Here is a 19,232-nt window from a genome sequence, read left to right as displayed (position 1 = left end):
TTCTATGAGGTATGAATATGCTGAGATCAATATGTTCTTACTCTCTCCATTAAAAACAGTAGATTCAACTTTTAAATTGTAGTTGTTACCACAAATGAAAGCTCATTTGCCAATGTATTGATTAGTATTCAGTATTTATAAAATACCTCATGACAGTGCTATTCTACAGTTAAGAGCAATAGTCCTTTTAACATACAAATGATAGATAGTGGTTACATAAACTGGACAGTTAAAATATCAGCAAAAACTTGGTCTCTCAAAGTGTCAATGGCTGAGAGATTCCAAACAGAGTCAAGAGGTTATCCTGGAGGTTATTCTTATGCAATGAGTAGATGTCACCTTGTTATCAAGATGTAATGGAGAGGCTGCAGGGAATTGCCTGAAAATGTAGAGCTGTGTTCCAGTAGCCATGTTTCTTGATGATGACTGAATAATGATATAGCTTTCACAATGTGACTGTGTGATTGTGAAAACCTTGTGTCTGATGCTCCTTTTATCTACCTTGTCAACAGACAAGTAGAACATATGGAATAAAAATAAATAATGGGGGGAACAAATGTTAAAGTAAATTTAGTTTGAAATGCTAGTGATCAATGAGGGCGAGGGGTAAGGGGACGGTATGTATCATCTTTTCTTTTTTCTGTTTTCGTTTTATTTCTTTTTCTGTTGTCTTTTTATTTCTTTTTCTGAATTGATGCAAATGTTCTAAGAAATGATGAATATGCAACTAAGTGATGATATTGTGAAGTACTGATTATATATGTAAAATGGAATAATCACATATTGTTTTAGTTCATTTGTTAAATTTTTTTAATAAATAAATAAATAAACTTGGTCTCTATCACCATAGAAGTAAATACCTCAATTTTTTAATGATGATGTCCAACCTAGACTCAGATCAAAACTTCAGTCTACCACCTGACTTACATGACAACCAAAAGAACATTTTTAATTGGTGGTTCATGAAAATATTTAATATTTACATTTTCTTTATGTATCGCTGTCAGTTCCAGAGAAGATCCTTGGGTTCCTTGTAAATCCTGAAGAAAAAGATAATAAAGACTGATTTTTAACATTTACCAGGACATTTTTCCTAAATGTAATCTACTTGACAAAACAAAAAGAATTATAAATGGTACTAAACATAAAAATCAGCTTAAAAATATGACCCCAAAATGCACTTAACAATTGGGTCCTTTCCCCCATCAAACTGGCAAATATTAAGAAGAAAATCTGATGACAATTAAAATGTCAATTAAATGGACACAATTAAATGGAACAGTCGCTGAGAGTGCAAATTGTTTTACTCTTTTGGCAGGACAAGTTAGCAATATCTATCAAAACCTAAAATGTAAATAATACAAGTACCCTTTGACTCAGATATTCTACTTATAGGAAACTATCTTAGAGAAATACTCCATTGTACTCCTATGTAAAGTCAATATTCCCTTTCTAGCTAACAAGTTTATTTTTTTTGGTTTGTTTTTTGTTTTTTTGGCTAGACCCATGCTAGATTTGAATTCCTACATAAAATAAAACTCTGGCTGATAAATGACAGCATACAAATCCATAAGATTTGCCCCCCAAAAGATTAATACTTTAATAAGGAGATTGACATTACTTTTATCTCAATGGAAAATGACAGAGATGTTTTCTACACATTTGGTCAGTAAACATCATCAAAGACCGCTAGCAGTAGAAAAGACTCACCGAGCTGAAGCTAAAACCGACCGAGTGAATGCTCACTTTGCCATAAATACCCAGTGTGTCTATTTTCTCTGGGCTAATCTTGTGGGAATACAGCAGTATATGTTTTCCATTTACCGCCACCTAGACAGACACAGAAAATAATCCCCCACAGAAAACAAAAAACAAAAAACAAAAAAACCTGTTAATAAATTAACTTACCCAAATTTAAATGTTTCCTTGGGTTTACTTTTATACCTTTTCCCCACAATATCTCCACATTATATATCTCATAAAAATGTGACTGAAAGTAACCACAACACTAGCAGTGTCTCAACATTTTGTGTTTTTTTTTAGTTCCTAATCTGATTAAACACCATGAATTCCCTTTCCAGACAATCACATGCTCTCATGAATATATATGCAAGTATGCATGTATGTTCAAATGCATGTATCTGGGACATCCCACAGTTCAAAGGTCCCCCTGAAATCCCTGCACAGATGTGCTAAGGCCTATGAATCCAGGTTAAAGACAGGCCCTGCAAACCGGCCACCACACTGTCCTTGAGGATCACACCCTAAGCAATTAAAAGAGAGAGCATCTAGCACATGGAAGGCGCTCAATAAATATCTTTTTTTTTTTAGTTTGCTGAGTGGATGAATGTGGGCAAGTTACCCACTCATCTGATACTCCATTTTCTTATTTGTAATTAGAAAAAAATCTCTCACTCTAAGGGCTATTATTGTAAGCAGACAATAAATAACTTACATGAGTGCCTTAGTGCAGTGCCTAACAGAATAGCTATCCAAAGCATGTGATTCCTTTTCCCTTCCTCCAAAATGCCAGGCACACGTTAGGTAATGTGAGGAATACAGAAGCAACGTACAATAAGGCCTCAAGGAACTTAAAATTCACTGGGAAGATAAAATTAACCCAGGAAAGAAATCAAAGTATAATACCAGTGGTACAAAAACATATAAGTGTTCAAAAAGCCTGAGGAGGGAGAAGTCAATGGAGGTTAGGGGATTTAGGAGAGATATTATGAGGGGAGCTGTATCCTTAAGAACAGAAAGGAGCTGTACCCATAAATGGGAGAGTTTTCACTCAGTACAATTCTATAATTCTGGGAAAGTTCTACAAGCTTCAGGGTCAACAATTATAAGAGCCTCTAGGACAACTTCTACCCTACACATACATTTTAGGAATGAAATGTTCAATGAAGCCAGTGGTTCATTTGAAATTTGCCATACAAAAGTTTTCCAAGATCCCTGCCAAGCCTAAAACCTCTAGATTCTAAAGAATTATCTTGTGGCAGGACTTAGCTTTCCAAGCCCCTTCTGGCTTCTACACCAAGATTCCCCATCCGCTTGTTAGTTCCAGATTCCCCACACACAACAACTTGGGTAGTGATGATTATGATTTACTATCACATAATAAATATAATGTGGTGCCATTTCAGAACTAAACTCAGCCCTGCCAAAAGAAATATGATCTAACAAACAGACCAGGCCACACTGTATATATATTCACCCATGGCAACGACTTGTGGGAGAGAATAGCTGTGCCCCTTCACAAATTTAGGTATCTGCTTAGCCCCTACTTTAGAGAAAAAGTACAAAACTGCACTGTTTCTCTGGATTTAATAAAGGTAAGGGCGAGTTCACTAACGTGAAAAGCTTGCCCTCTGTTGTCATGTGACTTCTCATTAAGGAGGACCAAACTGGACAGTGTCCAAAACTAACCTGGAATTTGTCCTTTAGCACCATAGTCACTATTTCAAAAGATTTTTCTTTTTTGAAAGGCATGTCATAGGTGATCTCTTCCCATCCCCATTTTTCATTTTGCAATGTATTGCAAACAATGCAGTTGGACCTTTTGAAACGTGGGTTGAAATGAAAGGCGACATCAGCTCGAGGTTTCACACTGCTGCCACACTGAAAGTCTACCTGGAATCTGTATGAGGAAGGAAATATGGGTTACATGAGTATGCAGAACGGAAACACTGGTCATTTAAAATCTTGTGTTAGATCTTTTCCCACATAAATAATCTCAAGTGACTATTAGGAGATTTAAGTGAACTCTTGACATATGCCTAGTTCTAGGCCACACACAAGGGTCACCCTGGTAAGCAAGGCAAATCTTGGCTCTCATGGAACTTCAGATACCCTGCTAAATGCCTCTTGCAAAGCTTTCTTTTGTAGCCTGCAACATCATCAACAGGGTAAGTGTCTTCTCTCGCCTCTCTGGGTGTGGGAGGGTATTTGTACTGGTCCACCTGCGCTTATCTCTTTCAGCCTATTGTGTGCACTTGTGAGGTAGAAGGACCTAGGTGAGAGTCTGCACACAACAACCTGCCCTCCTCAGCATCCATCTTGAACAGAAAACACTTAGCTAATAATCTTATATAAGCCAATAAAACATGTTGTGTCAAGTACTACTGAGTTGCCACCTGCAGGTCTTTTTCAAGTCCCGTTACATTTATAATGGTGGAGAATAAACAGAATACTGCTTAGAAGGAGGAATACGGTTGGGCCATATTCTTGCCATTCTAAGTGACCTCTCATTTAATGAGCATTTTGTACTTATTCGTGGCCTTTCTATGAGTAATGGAATTTTCTGTACCTGCTAAAACTGACCTAAGAAGCAAAAAAGCAAATGAAAAAATAATTTCCAAATCCAGTTGAAAATGACTTCCTTGCTTCTAAAATATTCAGCATGAATCACAGGTCAGCTGGTATGCATACTGTGTGTATGTCAAGGGGCATCACAAGATAACCAAGGGGTGTGTGGCCATGGCTGTCAATCAGCAAGGTTAATCTGGGACAAAAGTGATATGCAAAAGAAGTTAGCTTTTAGGCTCTCCTACTTCCCTATAAAGTCCTCTCTTTGTCTTCCTGAGCTCACTACACCAACCAGAGAGATCCTTCAATGAGTACTAAATCCCAGGTCTTTTCCTTCCAAATTGAAAATTAAGGACTGGGGTTTCCCAAAAGTCACAAAATGGTAACTGGGTACTTTCTGATGAAGACTTCTAGAGCACCTGTTAGATTTCCACCAATTAGGGATCAATGAAAGTAACTAGAGGAACTCCTGCAGTAATGGACTCAAAAACATTAAAAGCTAGGCTGACTGGGGTATTCAAAGTAAGTGCAAGCCTGCCCAGATGGCTGAGCTAGAAGACCACATTAGCCCCTGAGCCTCTGTGTCTCCGAGCCTCACTGAGTTTAAGAAACCTGGGCATAAAGCCCAGTGGGTTGGCGGGCCACGGTGGCTCAGCAGGTGGACTTCTCACCTGCCATGCCAGAGACCCAGGTTCGTTTCCCGGTGCTTGTCCATGAAAAAAAAAAAAAAAAAAACCCAGTGGATGGCTTGGCAATCCAAATCCCCCTGATTTGGGCAGAACAACACTTGTTATTTCCACCCTCAGGCTTGGAACAGAATATCTGTGGAGAGTCAGGAAGCCATTTTCAAACATAAAGAGCAAGAACTTCCATATTTCTAGATTCCACCAAACCCCTTATGAATATAACTTTAGACATTACCCTTTGCCAAATGAATTTCTTTGATGAATCCATCCAATAGGGAACCAGTAATTGGTTGGTGAACCTACTTCTTTAGTGCCCTTGATGTCATATAACTTCTGTGGCTACCAAAGTGAGAGGCAACCAATATCATAGGTTCCCCATTTTTAAAACTCTGTCTGAAGTCCCATCCACAGCCTGGGTTTTATTACCTCTTCCTTGCTTGCTAGACCATGAAGGAATAACTGTGTCCTTTCCTGGACAAGTTGTGGGAGGGGGCTGGGAGTGAAAGGAACCATTTCCTAGGGTAGCACCTATGTTTCCAAGAACTACAGCCTGAGAATATAAAGATAAAAAAGAAAACAAATAAACAAACTGACTTCTAGACATATTCTGAAAAAGATTCACATCCATACACAGGAAGCAAGTAGGATTTACCGTATTATTTTTTATAAAAGTAAAAACCGGGTGGTAGTGGATGAGACAAAGGGACCTGTATTTAATTGTATGATTAGAATTTTATACCACGAGAATCAATGAGTTAAGGTATATATGACTTGTGCAACTAAAAATGAACTCATACAAATTAAAAAAAAAACTAGGCTGAGTGGCATATGGACTGATCACTTGTTCATTCACCTGTGTAGCCTATATAGCTAGTTGCCTAATCTTCCTTTCCTTCTTCCTTAGTAATAGAACTCAAGTTTTAACCAAAACCATATCGGCCCAGAATAAGATACTATATTTTCCAGCATTCCTTGCAGCTAGGCATGATCATGTGGTTAAAGCTCTACCAATGAGATGTAAGTGGACATTTTCAGGGAAAACTCCTGGAAACCACCTTAAGAGTCAACTGGCATCTGCCTTTTGCCCACCCTCATGACCCCTCCCATGCCTTCTTTCCATACTTATCCAGCCACCCAAAATGTGTAGATCATGAAAAAAAAGGACTTCATCCTAGGGATGGTAGAAGGGTGAGCTGGAAGAGGCCAACTTCTCTAATGACTTCACGGAGTTGCCTTAAAAGTCTGGGCTAGTTTAGACTTAGTTTTCACCAAAGAAAAATATGTCTGTCTTATTTAAACCACTGTTATTTGGGTGTCAGTGATAGCTGAAACAAACCCTAATTGATAATTGCTATAACCTAGTCCAGAGTTTGCACCCAAAACAAATATTCAATGAAAATATCCAAACTAGATCTTAAGAGATGTTACGGAACCATTAGACAAAGCTATACTTGTCCCTGTCCTCTGACCACAGTTCTTTTAATTTATATAATATTCTTTAAATTGAAACCATACTTATAGCATTAAAATTAAAAAGTTCCAGTAACCTTTATTTCAATCTCCTCAGCATCTTGGCCAGGGCTGGTATGGTAAGCAAAATCAGGTTTTAAGTAACAAAATGGTCACAAAAAGACAATTTAGTTCTTTTTTCACAATGATATTACCTGTCTGCATCACTAGGAACATGCCCACGTATTACAATCAAAGTCCCAGGTTCCAACTGCTCAGGAATGGTGCCAACATAGGGGATTACCTAGGGAAAAAAAAATTAACAAATGCATGTTTACATAAACAAAATTACTCACTAAGTAATTATAACCAAAACTTAGTAATCAATAAGGAATAAATTTTTAAGGGCTACATGTAAACCTTTTATGACTAGCATTTTCTAAGTAGTCCTCATGATTCAAACAGCTACAAGAGAACAACATGGCCAGGATATTTGCATATCTATAAACCACTCTAAGTTCTTTGGAAAAAGACCTGAGATTAATACCTATTTACTATAATTTTTATTTGGCTGAGAGTTTTATGAAACAAAGCTTGCAGTTAACTGATAATTCTGATAATAGAAAAAAACTTTTTGCAACACCACACCTACCATCCCTTTTTACTCCTATTCCATCTATGATCCTCAAGACCAGATTCTAGGGCTCCCTAGTCCCTAGCTAATGCTGACAGAGATAACTACATATTCGCTGCCTCTGAGGAGGCTCCAAATTAAGCCACACTCCCATACCTGGGATTAAGAGGCCTAATCTTATCTGCTGAGTTCCAACACTGCAAATGAACTGCATTATTACTCATCAGAGAACTGCATGATCTTAAACATGAGCCCTGGGTGCCTGTGGCTCTCCTGAGATACAGGCTCCACCTGCCCTGGGCTGGTTCATTTTGCAGGCTGGGGCTCTGATAAACTGCCCCACCCAGGACTCAAATCTCAACCTGTCCCCTCATAACCCAGAAAACAGTTCTTCTGGAACCCAATACACTGTCAGCTCTTGTCACTTTCATACACAAAGCCTTCAGAGAGATGACTCCACCATTTCTCTGTCCACTGGCTAGGGACCTGTGCTACGTGGCTGCATTTTTCACATCACAACCCTCACCCTCCTCCACTCTGGAACTCCTGACCAACCCATGCAGGCCGGGCATCATTACACCTCATGCTATGCTCACCCAACTTGTGTGTGTGTGTGTGTCCAAGGGAGCTCTGATTGTTAAGAAGAAATAAAACAAGAGAACCCATAAAAAAGGAGCTGTAGGCTGGTGACTCATAAGCTGAAAAATCTTAGCTTGATCACAGTCTCCTCTGTGGGGCTTTTTCAAACTCCCTGGGCAGACTGAATGAGCCCCTCCCTGAGGACCCATGGTAACTGTTGCTCGTTCGTATACATCTCTACTTAGAACTATGAGCTATGTGGGGCAGAACTGGGTCATCATCTTCACACTCCCAGGAAAGAGCCAATAGAAGATCAATAAACCCATGATGAAGGAATGAACTCTCACCAGCTCTAAACCTAAAGAGGAGAAGCAATTAAGGAGCTGCTGTCAGAAAGCTGAGGCAACAAGCTTGCTATTGCCTTAAGCGATAAGAGGAGAAGTTATAGAAATCCATTATCCATCTGATGTCATGGCAATTGCTGAAAGCAGTGTGTGGTAGGGTAGGGATGAACAGGGCAGCACTAGACTAGAAAACAAAAAACATAACTGACTTTATATACTGTGTCTACAGCTATACAGTTGTTGGTGTCTGTGCATGGGGAAAGTGGAAAGAGCGACACATGGGGAATGTGGTTTTTTGGCCCACATCTAATTCCAAGAAATATATAGTGGCATCTTACATAAAGTAAAAATAGTTTTCATAATTTCAAAACTTATATATATTAAAATTATATTTATACAGAATGCATAACAACATAAAAATGTTAGTGATGTAAATATCAGTGAAAAAGTAACCATAAAACTATATACTGTATGATTTCAACTGAGTTTATAATAAATATAAACATTAAGAAGAAACTGTAAAAAAATAAACTATTACTATAATTTTCTTGGGGGATAGGATTTTAACTGTCTTCCTATATATTTTTACATTTTCCATATTTCTGTAATAAACACATATTTATCATCACAAACATTTTTAAATTATAGATTTAATTTTAGAGTTGTAAAGCACTTTTTGATGTATTCCATCACTGCCAGTAGTTGTTTACAACTGCTAATAAGTTGTTCTAGTCTGAAAAATAACCCTCCTTGAATTTTGGCCATCTGCAGATTTAGCTGTCTGGATCAGTTCTTTCTACTTAGGAAAACACCCTAAATTACATCAGGAATACCAAACTTTTATCGGACCATGTTAACGAAACAAAATGCCCTGCAGCCCACTCATTTAACTTACAACTATTTGCTCCTATGAAAGCAAATACAGGGGAGTGCAACGGTGGTTCAGTGGTAGAATTCTTGCCTAACATGCAGGAGACCCAGGTTTGATCCCTGGCCCATGCACTTCCCCCACCCACCACCCCCAAAAAATCAACAAATGGTGCTGCTGCAATAACAGGACAGTCACATGGAAAAAGAATGAAATGTGACCCCCTCCATATAGCATACAAAAAAAAAAGCAAATACAGGAGCAAATGGTTTTGCTTGCTTCCTAGGCAACACCAAGCTAGATTCTTTGATGCTTCATAGATGATTATTAATTTATAAAAAAACTTGAAATACAGATACGATACCATTGAAGTCAATACCATACGTTTGAACTCTAGTTAGAACTGATGTTACCTGCTGGCAAAACATCTCAGCTGATGCGTAACACTTTTCCTATTTCATGATCACTTATTAAACACCTATTGTATACACAGCCCTGTATTAGACAGACTAAAGCTAGAATTGGAAGTATGAGACTTCTGTCCCTGAGGAGCTTATACTAATATTGGGGAGAAGTCAGATACTATGAAAAGATAACCGGAGTGGAAATATGATGTCCTGTTGATAGTCCAAAATCTAAATCCCCTCCCAGATTTGGAAAATCACCTACTTTATGAAGATCAGACCTCATCTAAATTGCAGCAAGGACAAGGAAGGGCATAGAACTGTCAATCAGAACCCATCTCAGACTTTAAATCAGAACTCATGACAAGAAGCCAGCAGGCTGCAGTATTCACTCTGGCAAGGAAATAGCAGCTACATCTAGACCCAGAGGCAGTGGTGGCATTAGTGGTACTAGCAACGGAAAAAGTATTACCTGTGTTCAGCAGTGGAGACAGATAGATGCTTCTTCTTGGGAATAGTCCCATTGCACGATTTTGGGTGCTGTCTGTGGCATTGGAGTCCCCAAGCCTGGTTCTTCAGTTCTCCTAGAGATACTGAGAACTACACTAGTATTTAATAAAATTCCTTTCCTGTTAAATAGAGAGAGTTGGTTTCTGTTGCTTGAAACTAAGATCCTTGACTAATTTAATATGTGAAAATGGAGCACTAAATAAATGTGAAATAAATGCTTCTGGGAAATGTGATAAAGAATTTTGAGGCAGGGAAAGAAAGTTTATAAAGAGGTATGATTTGAGTCGGGTAAAATATAGTTAGGCAAAGAAGGGGAGGAAGCCATTTCAGGTAGAAACATTCAGTTTACAAGGGCAGTGAAGCAGGGGAGAAAACATATCTGGGAGATGTAAGTAATAAAGAAGTAAAGAAAGGGCCAGGGTCAAAATTTGGAATGACATAATGAAAGCAGTATTAAGGAACCATCGCTCAGTGGAGTTTAAATACACTTCCAGTAAGCCTGGCGTGAGGTGATAAGGATATGATCCAGATTGGTGGAGAGACAAAGGGAGAGACAAAGAAATATTTCCAAGGAAAATTGTCTACATAGGGTCACCAGCTACAAAGGTAAAACTGGGAAGGAAACTAGGTTTCCAAAAGAAGATGAGTTTAATTTTCAACACTTCTAATCTGAAGGATATCTAAAAGCAAATATACTGAAAGAAGGAAGAAATTCAGGACCAACTATTAAGTGAATGGCTAGAAATCATATTTAAAAGTCAGAGCAGAATTGATTAATAAAGATATCAAAGTAGATAAGGAAATTGAGAAAAAGCAAAATTTAGGGGATAAAATTCAAGGGTTTCTGAAATTCAGGGGTATGCAAAGAGAATTTACAAAGCAGGCCTGACTTCTATCCTCAGAAAGGCCTGCTTACAAGGTTAGCCCTTGGTTGGCATCTGGAAACTTGGATTTGAGGAAGACACCCACCACCAAACTGGTAAACAAATAAAATACTGTTTACTATATAGTAACAATATATATGTAAAGTTTAGAGTTGTAAAGAGCTTTACAATATAGTTTATGCTAAATACGGGCTTTCCCTCTGGGAGTCTAGAATTTTAGTATGTACCAGGCAGAAGGGACCTACGTGTTCAGTCCCCAGCCTTACCTCACCTCCCCATTCCCCCCGAAAAACAAAACACTGGGCTCAGAGTTTCTAATAAGCTTCTCTGATAGACAACATTTCACACATTTTGTCACAACTAATTGTTGGGGAAATTAAGTGTATCCTGTGTGACTCCACTCAGAGAGGACCCTTGAAAGCTTGCACCTAGTTTTCCCCAGACATTGTCCATGCACCTAGTTCCCTTGATGGTTTTGCTCTGTATCCTCACTGTTAATAAATCTTTGCCATGAATTCAATTATATGCTGAGTCAATCATATGCCTAGCAAATCACTGAACCTGGAGTGGTCTTGGGGATACCTGACACAAAGACAGAAAAGAGATAGAAGAGCAAAACATCAGTCAGAACAGGGAAGTAGGACCAGAAGCAATTTACAGACTATCAAGGAAGTCAAAAGATGTGTAAATTTCAATAAGGGAAGGACCACCAATATCTTTCACATAGAAAAACCTAAGGAAGACCAGAGAAAATATAGATAATAAAATGAACATCATACTTTTTGATAGCCACTTTAACAGATTATCCTACAGAAGGACTAGCATATGCATAGGATGGACATCATAGCACTGGATACAATTATAATGGGGGGGGGGACATAACTGAGAGGGGCAAGTAATAAGGAAGTAAAGAAAGGGCCAGGGAGAAAATTTGGAAGGACATAATGAAAGTAGTGTTTAGGAACAATAGCTCAGTGGAAGTAAAATACACTGGAGGTCAGTAATGGAGGACTGGTTAAATAAAATATAGTACATCCTTACAATGGATTAATCACACAGTCATTAAAATAAGTGGGGAAAATTTAAATTGTATGGATTTCTCCAAAATGCATTAAGTGGAAAAAACAAGGTACATAACAGTTTATAAATTATGTGTGCTGGTTTGAAACTGTTTTGTACTCCAGAAAAGTCATGCTCTTTAATCTTCCTTTAATACTGCTGGATGGGATCTTTTTTGGTTGTTTCCATGGAGATGTGACCCACCCAACTGTTAGTGGTAACTTTTGATTAGATGGTTTCCATGGAGATGTGTCTCCATCCAGTCAAGGTTGGGTAGCTTACTGGAGCGGTTCAAGAGGAAACGATTTTGGAAAATGCCTTAGTGCCCACAGAAGCCCACACAGCCACTGATCTTTGGAATCACAGAAGGAAAATGCCTCTGGGGAAGCCTTATGGAATGTGGAGAGAAAGCTAGCAGATATCACCATGTGCCTTCCCAGCTGAGAGACGTGTCAGCCAATGACCCCAGCAGATGCCAGCCAAGTGTTTTCCCAGCTGACACACGTGTTCCAGACCCAGGCTTTTCTTGAATCAAGCTATCTTTCCCTGATGCCTTAGTTTGGACAGTATTTCATAGCATTGGAACGATAAACTTGTAAATTATTCCCTTTTTAAAAGGTGTTCCATTTCTGGTATATTGCTTTCCGACAACTTTAATAAACTAAAACAGCATGATATGCTCGTCAAGAAGCAGGGTATATGAAAGGTGACACAACACACACTCTCTTGAGTATTCACAACATACTTCAAGAAGGATATACAAACAAAACCAAAATAGTAAAAGTGATTGCTTTTGGGGAGGGGAACTTTTCCACTGGATAGAAGGAAATTTTTATTTCACTGAAACCCTTAAATATACTGTTTTAAATTTTTTTAATGATTTATACATACTCTTTAAAATTTTTTAATTATAATAAAAGAAAAAGCCACTGAATTTGACATAATGTTGCTTCAGACTTTGAAGACAGAGTGTCTTCACACTGTTGGGGGCTAGGCAGCATGGGCAGAGGCAGAACTCAAACTGCAGGACAGTGACAGAAATGAGAAAACTGCAAAAGGGAAGGTGGTTTGGGACCAAAGATAGTAAGGTTAACTTTGAACTTACAGTCTTGAAGGGTTGACAAGACATCTACGAGATTTGAAGATTCATATTAGGTGAAAGGCCAGAAACTGCATACATTTTCAAAAGTCAAAGGTCTATTAGTAATGAAATGAGAGATAAAAAGGGAGAAATTAAAATTAAGAAGTCGGGGGTGGGCCACGGTGGCTCAGCAGGCAGAGTTCTTGCCTGCCATGCTGGAGACCTGGGTTAGTTTTCTGGTGTCTGCCCATGCAAAAAAAAAAAAAAAAAAACCTAAGAAGTCGGGTGAGTAAAAATCAGAAGGCTTTTATTGAGGAAATTAAGGCAGAAGAAATAAACTCTCATTTAAGGAAGTGGTCAGCAAAAGAAGAACAATGGAACAAAAGTTGGTAGGGACCACAGAAGTTAACAAAGAAAGGTTTTCTCATTTTGTGTTTTAAGATTAAATTCTCAGGAAGAAAGGGAGGTAGTTGGAATGCTAAGGAGAAAGGGGTAAAGGTGGAAGCAACGTTCCTAAGGAAAAAGTGGAATGGTAAGATTTTTAGTACCAGGTGGAATTAATGTTAATTTGTTTATAATCTAAGAGTCAAAGCCTGTCAATCTGTTCAATTTCTTTCCTTTTTTTTTTATACAGTTGAAATTCACTAAAATTGGAGTGACTTCAACTAGTTATGAACTTCCACATCAATCAGTCTAATCAATCTATCTATTTAGTTCTCTTTTACAGAATTTTATTAAGAATGGTTATGCTATTTATTTTTTCTTTTACAGAATCTTTACTATGAATGGCTGTGCCAGTTTGAAACTGTTGATTACCCCAAGAAAAGCCATATTCTATAACCCTGATTCAATGTGGTGGGACCAGACTTTCTGTTTAAGGTGGGAAACTTTGATGGGGTTGTTTCCATGGAGATGTGACACATTCAATTATGGGTGTGGCCTTTTGATTAGATGGAGATGTGACTTTGCCCATTCAAGGTGGGGCCTGATTAGTTTACTGGAGTCCTTTAAAAGGGAGAACATTTTGCAGAAAGTTCAGAGCTGACAGAGACATTTGGAGAACAGGTGCTTCACAGCTGAGAGAGATGCTTGCAGTACCGACAGAGAGAGCAGATGCCTAGACAGGGATATTTGGAGCCCAGCAGACTCTCCCTGTGCCTTCTCATGAGATCCTAGGCAAGTCAGAACCCACAGTTGTGTCCTGGAGGAGCTAGGTTAATCCATGTTATCATATGCTTCAGGACCTCATTTCATTTTATTGTTGCATAATATCCCATCGTGTGTATATACCACATATTGTTTATCCACTTATCTGTTGATGACCACTTGAAATGTTACCATTTTTGGCAGTTATGAAAAGTGTCATTATGAACATTGGTGTGCAAATGTCTGTTCATGTCACTGCTTTCAACTCTTCTTGGTATATACCTAGTATTAGTATTTCTAGGTCATACAGCAACTTGATATTTAGTTTTCTAAGGAACTGCCAAACTGTGTTCCACAGTGGCTGTACCATTATACATTCCCAACAGTGAACACGTGCACCAGTTTCTCTATATCCTCTTCCACATTTGTAGTTTACTGTTTGTTTAATAGCAGCTATTCTTATAGATGTGAGATGCTATCTCATTGTAGTTTTGATATACATTCCCCTTATAGCTAATAAAGATGAGCATCTCTTCATGTGCTTTTTAGCCATTTGTATCCGCTCTTCAGAAAACTGTCTATTCGTCTCTTTTGCCCATTTTATAATTGAGTTGTTTGTTCCTTTGTTGTTATATTGTATAATTTCTTTATATACACAGGATATCAAACCTTTATCTGATACATGATTACCAAAGATTTTTTCCCATTGAGTTGATTGCCTCTTCACCTTTTTGACAAATTCCTTTACAGAACAGAAGTTTTTGATTCGGAGGAGTTCCCATTTATCTAACTTTTCATTTGTTGCTTGTGCTTTGGGTGTAAAGTTCAAGAAGCTACCTCCAACCACTAGGTCTTGAAGATATTTCCCTATATTTCCTTCTAAAAGTTGTATGGTACTGGGTCTTTAGGTTTTTGATCCATCCTGAGTTAATTTTTGTATTGGATGTAAGATAGGGGTCCTCTTTCATTCTTTTGGCTATTGATACCCAGTTTTCCTAAGCCCATTTATAGAAAAGACTATTCTGCTTCAATTCAGTGGGCCTGGGGGCCTTGTCAAAGATTAACTGATCATAGATTTGATGGCCAATTTCCATGCTCTCAATTCAATTCCATTGGTCAATACTTCTTTGTCCTAGTACCATGTTGTTTTGACCACTGTGGCTTTATAGTAAGCTTTAAGGTCAGGAAGTGTTAGTCCTCCCATTTCACTCTTCCTTTTTAGTATATCTTTAGTAATTCAAGTTTTTTTCTCTTCCAAATAAATTTAATAACTAGCTTTCCCAAGTCTTCAAAATAGGTTGCTAGAATTTGAATTGGTGTTGCATTAATTCTACAGTTAATTTAGGTAGAACTGACACCTTACATTCAACCTTCCATTCAATGAGCATGGAATACCCTTCTATCTATTAAAATCTTCTTTGATTTCTTTTAGCAGTGTTGTTGTTTTCTGTGTACAGGTCCTTTGCATCCCAGGTATATTAGCTTGTTAACTTTCCTGGAAAACAATATGCCACAACTGCAATGGCTCTTATAAAGGGATTTTATTACATTTACATTTCTAAGGCCATTAAAATATCCAAATTAAAATACCAACAAGAGGTTACCTTCACTCAAGAAAGGCTGATGCCATCTGGAAACACCTGTCAGCTGGGAAGATATGTAATTGGCATCTACTGATCCCTTGTTCCTGGGCTATGTGGCTTTCACTCTCTGTTCCCTGCGGGGGTTCCTTACTTGGCTTCTCCAGGGCTGGATTTCATCTGTGGCTTCCCTTGGCTCTCTCCAGTTTCTGGCTTGCTTATCATCTCATGGGAAGGCACACGGCAACGTCTGCTGGGCTTTGCCTGTGTCTAGGCATCTGCTCTCTGTTGGCGCTCCAAACATCTGAGTTTCTGTCAGCTCTGATGCAGCTGTTCTCCAAGCATCTGCACCTAAGCTTTCTCCAAAATGTTCCCCCTTTTAAAGGGTTCCAGTAAATGAGTCAAGATCCACCTAGAATGGGAAGAGTCTCATCTCCATCTAATCAAAAGGTCACACCCACAATTCGCTGTGTCACATCTCCTGGAAGTAATCTAATCAAAAGTCCACACCCACAATTGAGTGGGTCAATCACCACAGAAGCAATCCAATCAAAGGTTCCCACCCAAAACAATAGATTAGGCCCCACAAGATTGGATCAGGATGAAAACGTGGCTTTTCTGGGGTACATAATAATTTCAAACCATCATATCTGATTAAATTTATTCTCAAATAGTTGATTCTTTTAGAAGCTATTTTGAATGGAATTTTTTCCTTAACTGACTCCTTAGTGAAGTCATTACTTGTATATAGAAACATTACTGATTTTTGTACATTGATCTTGTATCCCACCACTTTGCTGAATTGGTTTATTAGCTCAAGGAGCTTTGTTATGCATTTCTCAGGCTTTTTCAAGTATAGGATCATGGTATCTACAAATCATGAAAGTTTTACTTCTTTCTTTCCTATTTCAATGCATTTTATTCCTTTCTCCTACCTTATCAATGAAGCTAGAACTTTTAGTACAATGTTGAATAGTGGTGACAACAGGCATCCTTGTCTCCTTTCACATCTTATGGGGAATGTTTTGAATCTCTCACCATTGAGAATGATGCTGGCTGTGGGTTTCCACATATGACCTTTATGATATTGAGGAAGTTTCCTGTGACTCCTACTTTTTGAAGTTTTGGGTTTTTTTTCCCCTCATAGGCAGGCACCAGGAATCGAACCCAGGTCTCTGGCATGGCAGGTGAGAATTCTGCCACTGAGCCACCACCACACTGCCCTTGAAGTGTTTTTATCAGAAAAGGATAACGAATTTTATCAAATGCTTTTTCAGTATCAGTAGATATGTTCATGTGATTTTTCCCTTCTGATTTGTTAAACACTGATTGATTTTCTTAGGTTGAACCACCTTGCATTCCTGGTATAAATCCCACTTGGTCCTGATGTATAATTCTTTTAATATATCGCTGAATTTGATTTGCTAAAAATTTGTTGAGAATTTTTCCATCTATGTTCATTAGGGAGATTGCTTTGTAATTTTCCTCTCTTGTAGCGTCTTTATCCTATTTTGGTATTAGAGCTAGCCAGTTCGAATCTGTTCTGCACCCCAAAAAAGCCATGTTCTTTAATTCTCATTCAATATTGCTGGGTGGGATCTTTTTTATTTTTTGCATGGAGAGATGACCCACGCAATTGTGGGTGGTACTTTTGATTAGGTGTTTTCCACAGAGATGTGTCTCCATCCATTCATGGTGGGGTTGCTTACTGGAGCCTTTTAGAGCGAACCATTTTGGAAAAAGTTCAGTACTAACAGAGCCCACACAGCCAGAGACTTTTGGAGACCCCTGGGGAAGCCTTATGAAATGAGAAGAGAAAGCTAGCAGACATTGCCATGTGCCTTTCCCGCTGACAGAGATGTTCTACATTAACTGGACTTTCTTGAATCAAGCTATCTTTCCTTAGATGCTTTAGTATGGACATTTTTATGATCTTAGAACTGTAAACTTGCAACGTAATAAAGTCCCCTTTTTAAAAGCCATTCCACACCTATATTGCATTCTGGCAGCTTTTACAAATTAAAACAGAGTGACATTAGCTTCATAAAATGAATTAGGTAGTGTTCCTATTTCCTCAATTTTGGGGGAGGAAAAAATTAATATATATCTTAAATATATAATATTAATATATATATATTAATCAGTTAGTTCTAATTGGCATACTGCATTACTTAAATTCTCTAGATCCTTACTGATACTCGTCTAGTTGCTCTATCCATAGAGCAGAATGGTGTATTAAAGTCTCCCACTATTATTATTGAAACATCTATTGTTCCCTTCAGTTTTGCCAATGTTTGCCTCATGTACTTTGGAGCTCCTTGATAGAGCGCATAAACACTTTTGAATGTTATTTCTTCTTGATGAATTGTCCCTTTTATTAATATCTAGTGCTTTCCTTCTCTCTTATGACATCTTTACATTTAAAGTCTATTTTATCTGATATTAGTATGGCTATTCCTGCTTCCTTTTGATTACAACTTGCATAGAACATCTTTTTCTATCCATTCACTCTCAATCTATCTGTATCCTTGGGTCTAAGATGAATTTCTTGTAAACAGCATACATATGGACCATCTTTTTAAATCTATTCTGCCAATCTGTGTCCTTTGATTCTTGAGGTTAGTCCATTAACATTCAGAGTTATTACTGTAAGAGTAATTTTTTGAATTTACCATCTTATCCTTTGGTTTTTGTTTGTCAGATCTATATTTTCTTTCCCCTCTTCCTCTTTTTATCCTTTAAATTATCCTTATTGATACTCTTCAATTCTATATCTTTCTCTATCTTTTTTTTTCAGCTGACAGAACTCCCTTCAGTATTTTTTGTAGGGCAGGTCTCTTATTGTTAAATTCTGTCAGCCTTTTTTTTTTTTTTAATCTGTGAAGATTTTAATCTCTCCTTCAATTTAGCAGGAAAAAGAATTCTTGGCTGGAAGTCATTCTCATTCAGAATCTTAAATATATTATACCACTGTCTTCTTGCCTCCATGATGCCTGCTGAGTAGTTTGAACTCAGTCTTATGTAGTTTCCCTTGCTGCTTTCACGCCTTTTTGTTTCTCTTCAGGATCTGACATTCTGATTAGTACATGTCTTGGGGTAAGCCTATTTGGATTTATTCTATTTGGAACTCACTGGGCTTGTCTGGTTTGCATATTTATATCTTTTATAAGTGGTTAGAAGTTTTCCCCAATAGTCTCTTCAATTAGCTTTCCTATCCCTTTACTCTTCTCTTCTCTTCTGGGATACTGATAATTCTTATATTTGTGTGTCTCATGCTATCTATCATTTCCCTGAGTTCTAGTTTCATTTTTCTCCATCTTTCTTGCCATTTGTTCTTTTCTGCATTTGAGTTCAAATGTCCTATCTTCTAATTCACGTATTCATTCTTCTGTCTCATCCTGAACTTTTAATTTGGTCTACAATATCTTTCATCTCCATGAGATCAGCTAAAATAAATAGCTGTTTTTCTATTTATTCTTTCAAAGTCTTCTTTATGCTTTTCTAGTGTCTTTCTTATATTCTTTATATCATCATGAGCATCCTTGATTCATTGTTTCAATTCTGCGTCCCCTCCAGTGATTTAATTTGATCATCTGGCTTGGCCATATCTGCCTGAACATTCACATCCTTTGTGATCTTCTGTTATAAATGGGACATATGATTGCTTGATAAGGTTATTTTGTAAGTTGATTTCCTTCAC

The 19,232-nt window shown here is 37.9% G+C and overlaps 1 protein-coding gene across 6 annotated transcripts in view; it reads right to left on the bottom strand.

The window, feature by feature from the left end:
- The window catches only part of LGALS8 (galectin 8), an 84,767-nt gene that overhangs the window by 44,631 nt on the left and 20,904 nt on the right, over nt 1–19,232 (bottom strand). For all 6 annotated transcript variants that reach the window (XR_013179183.1, XM_077168428.1, XM_077168424.1 and 3 more), the window contains 4 exons: nt 6,659–6,747; nt 3,430–3,640; nt 1,711–1,830; nt 984–1,040 (listed from right to left, as the gene is read on the bottom strand). Coding sequence is in view for 5 of the 6 variants with exons in the window: in XM_077168428.1 (XP_077024543.1) it covers nt 984–1,040; nt 1,711–1,830; nt 3,430–3,640; nt 6,659–6,747 (477 nt within the window). In the remaining variant the exon portion in view is untranslated. The remainder of the gene's footprint in view (nt 1–983; nt 1,041–1,710; nt 1,831–3,429; nt 3,641–6,658; nt 6,748–19,232) is intronic.

Source organism: Tamandua tetradactyla, chromosome 7 (genome assembly GCF_023851605.1).
Source record: "Tamandua tetradactyla isolate mTamTet1 chromosome 7, mTamTet1.pri, whole genome shotgun sequence".
NCBI classification, from domain to species: domain Eukaryota; kingdom Metazoa; phylum Chordata; class Mammalia; order Pilosa; family Myrmecophagidae; genus Tamandua; species Tamandua tetradactyla.
Note: the sequence above shows the minus strand (reverse complement) of the source record. Positions and strands in the feature narration are given on the sequence as shown.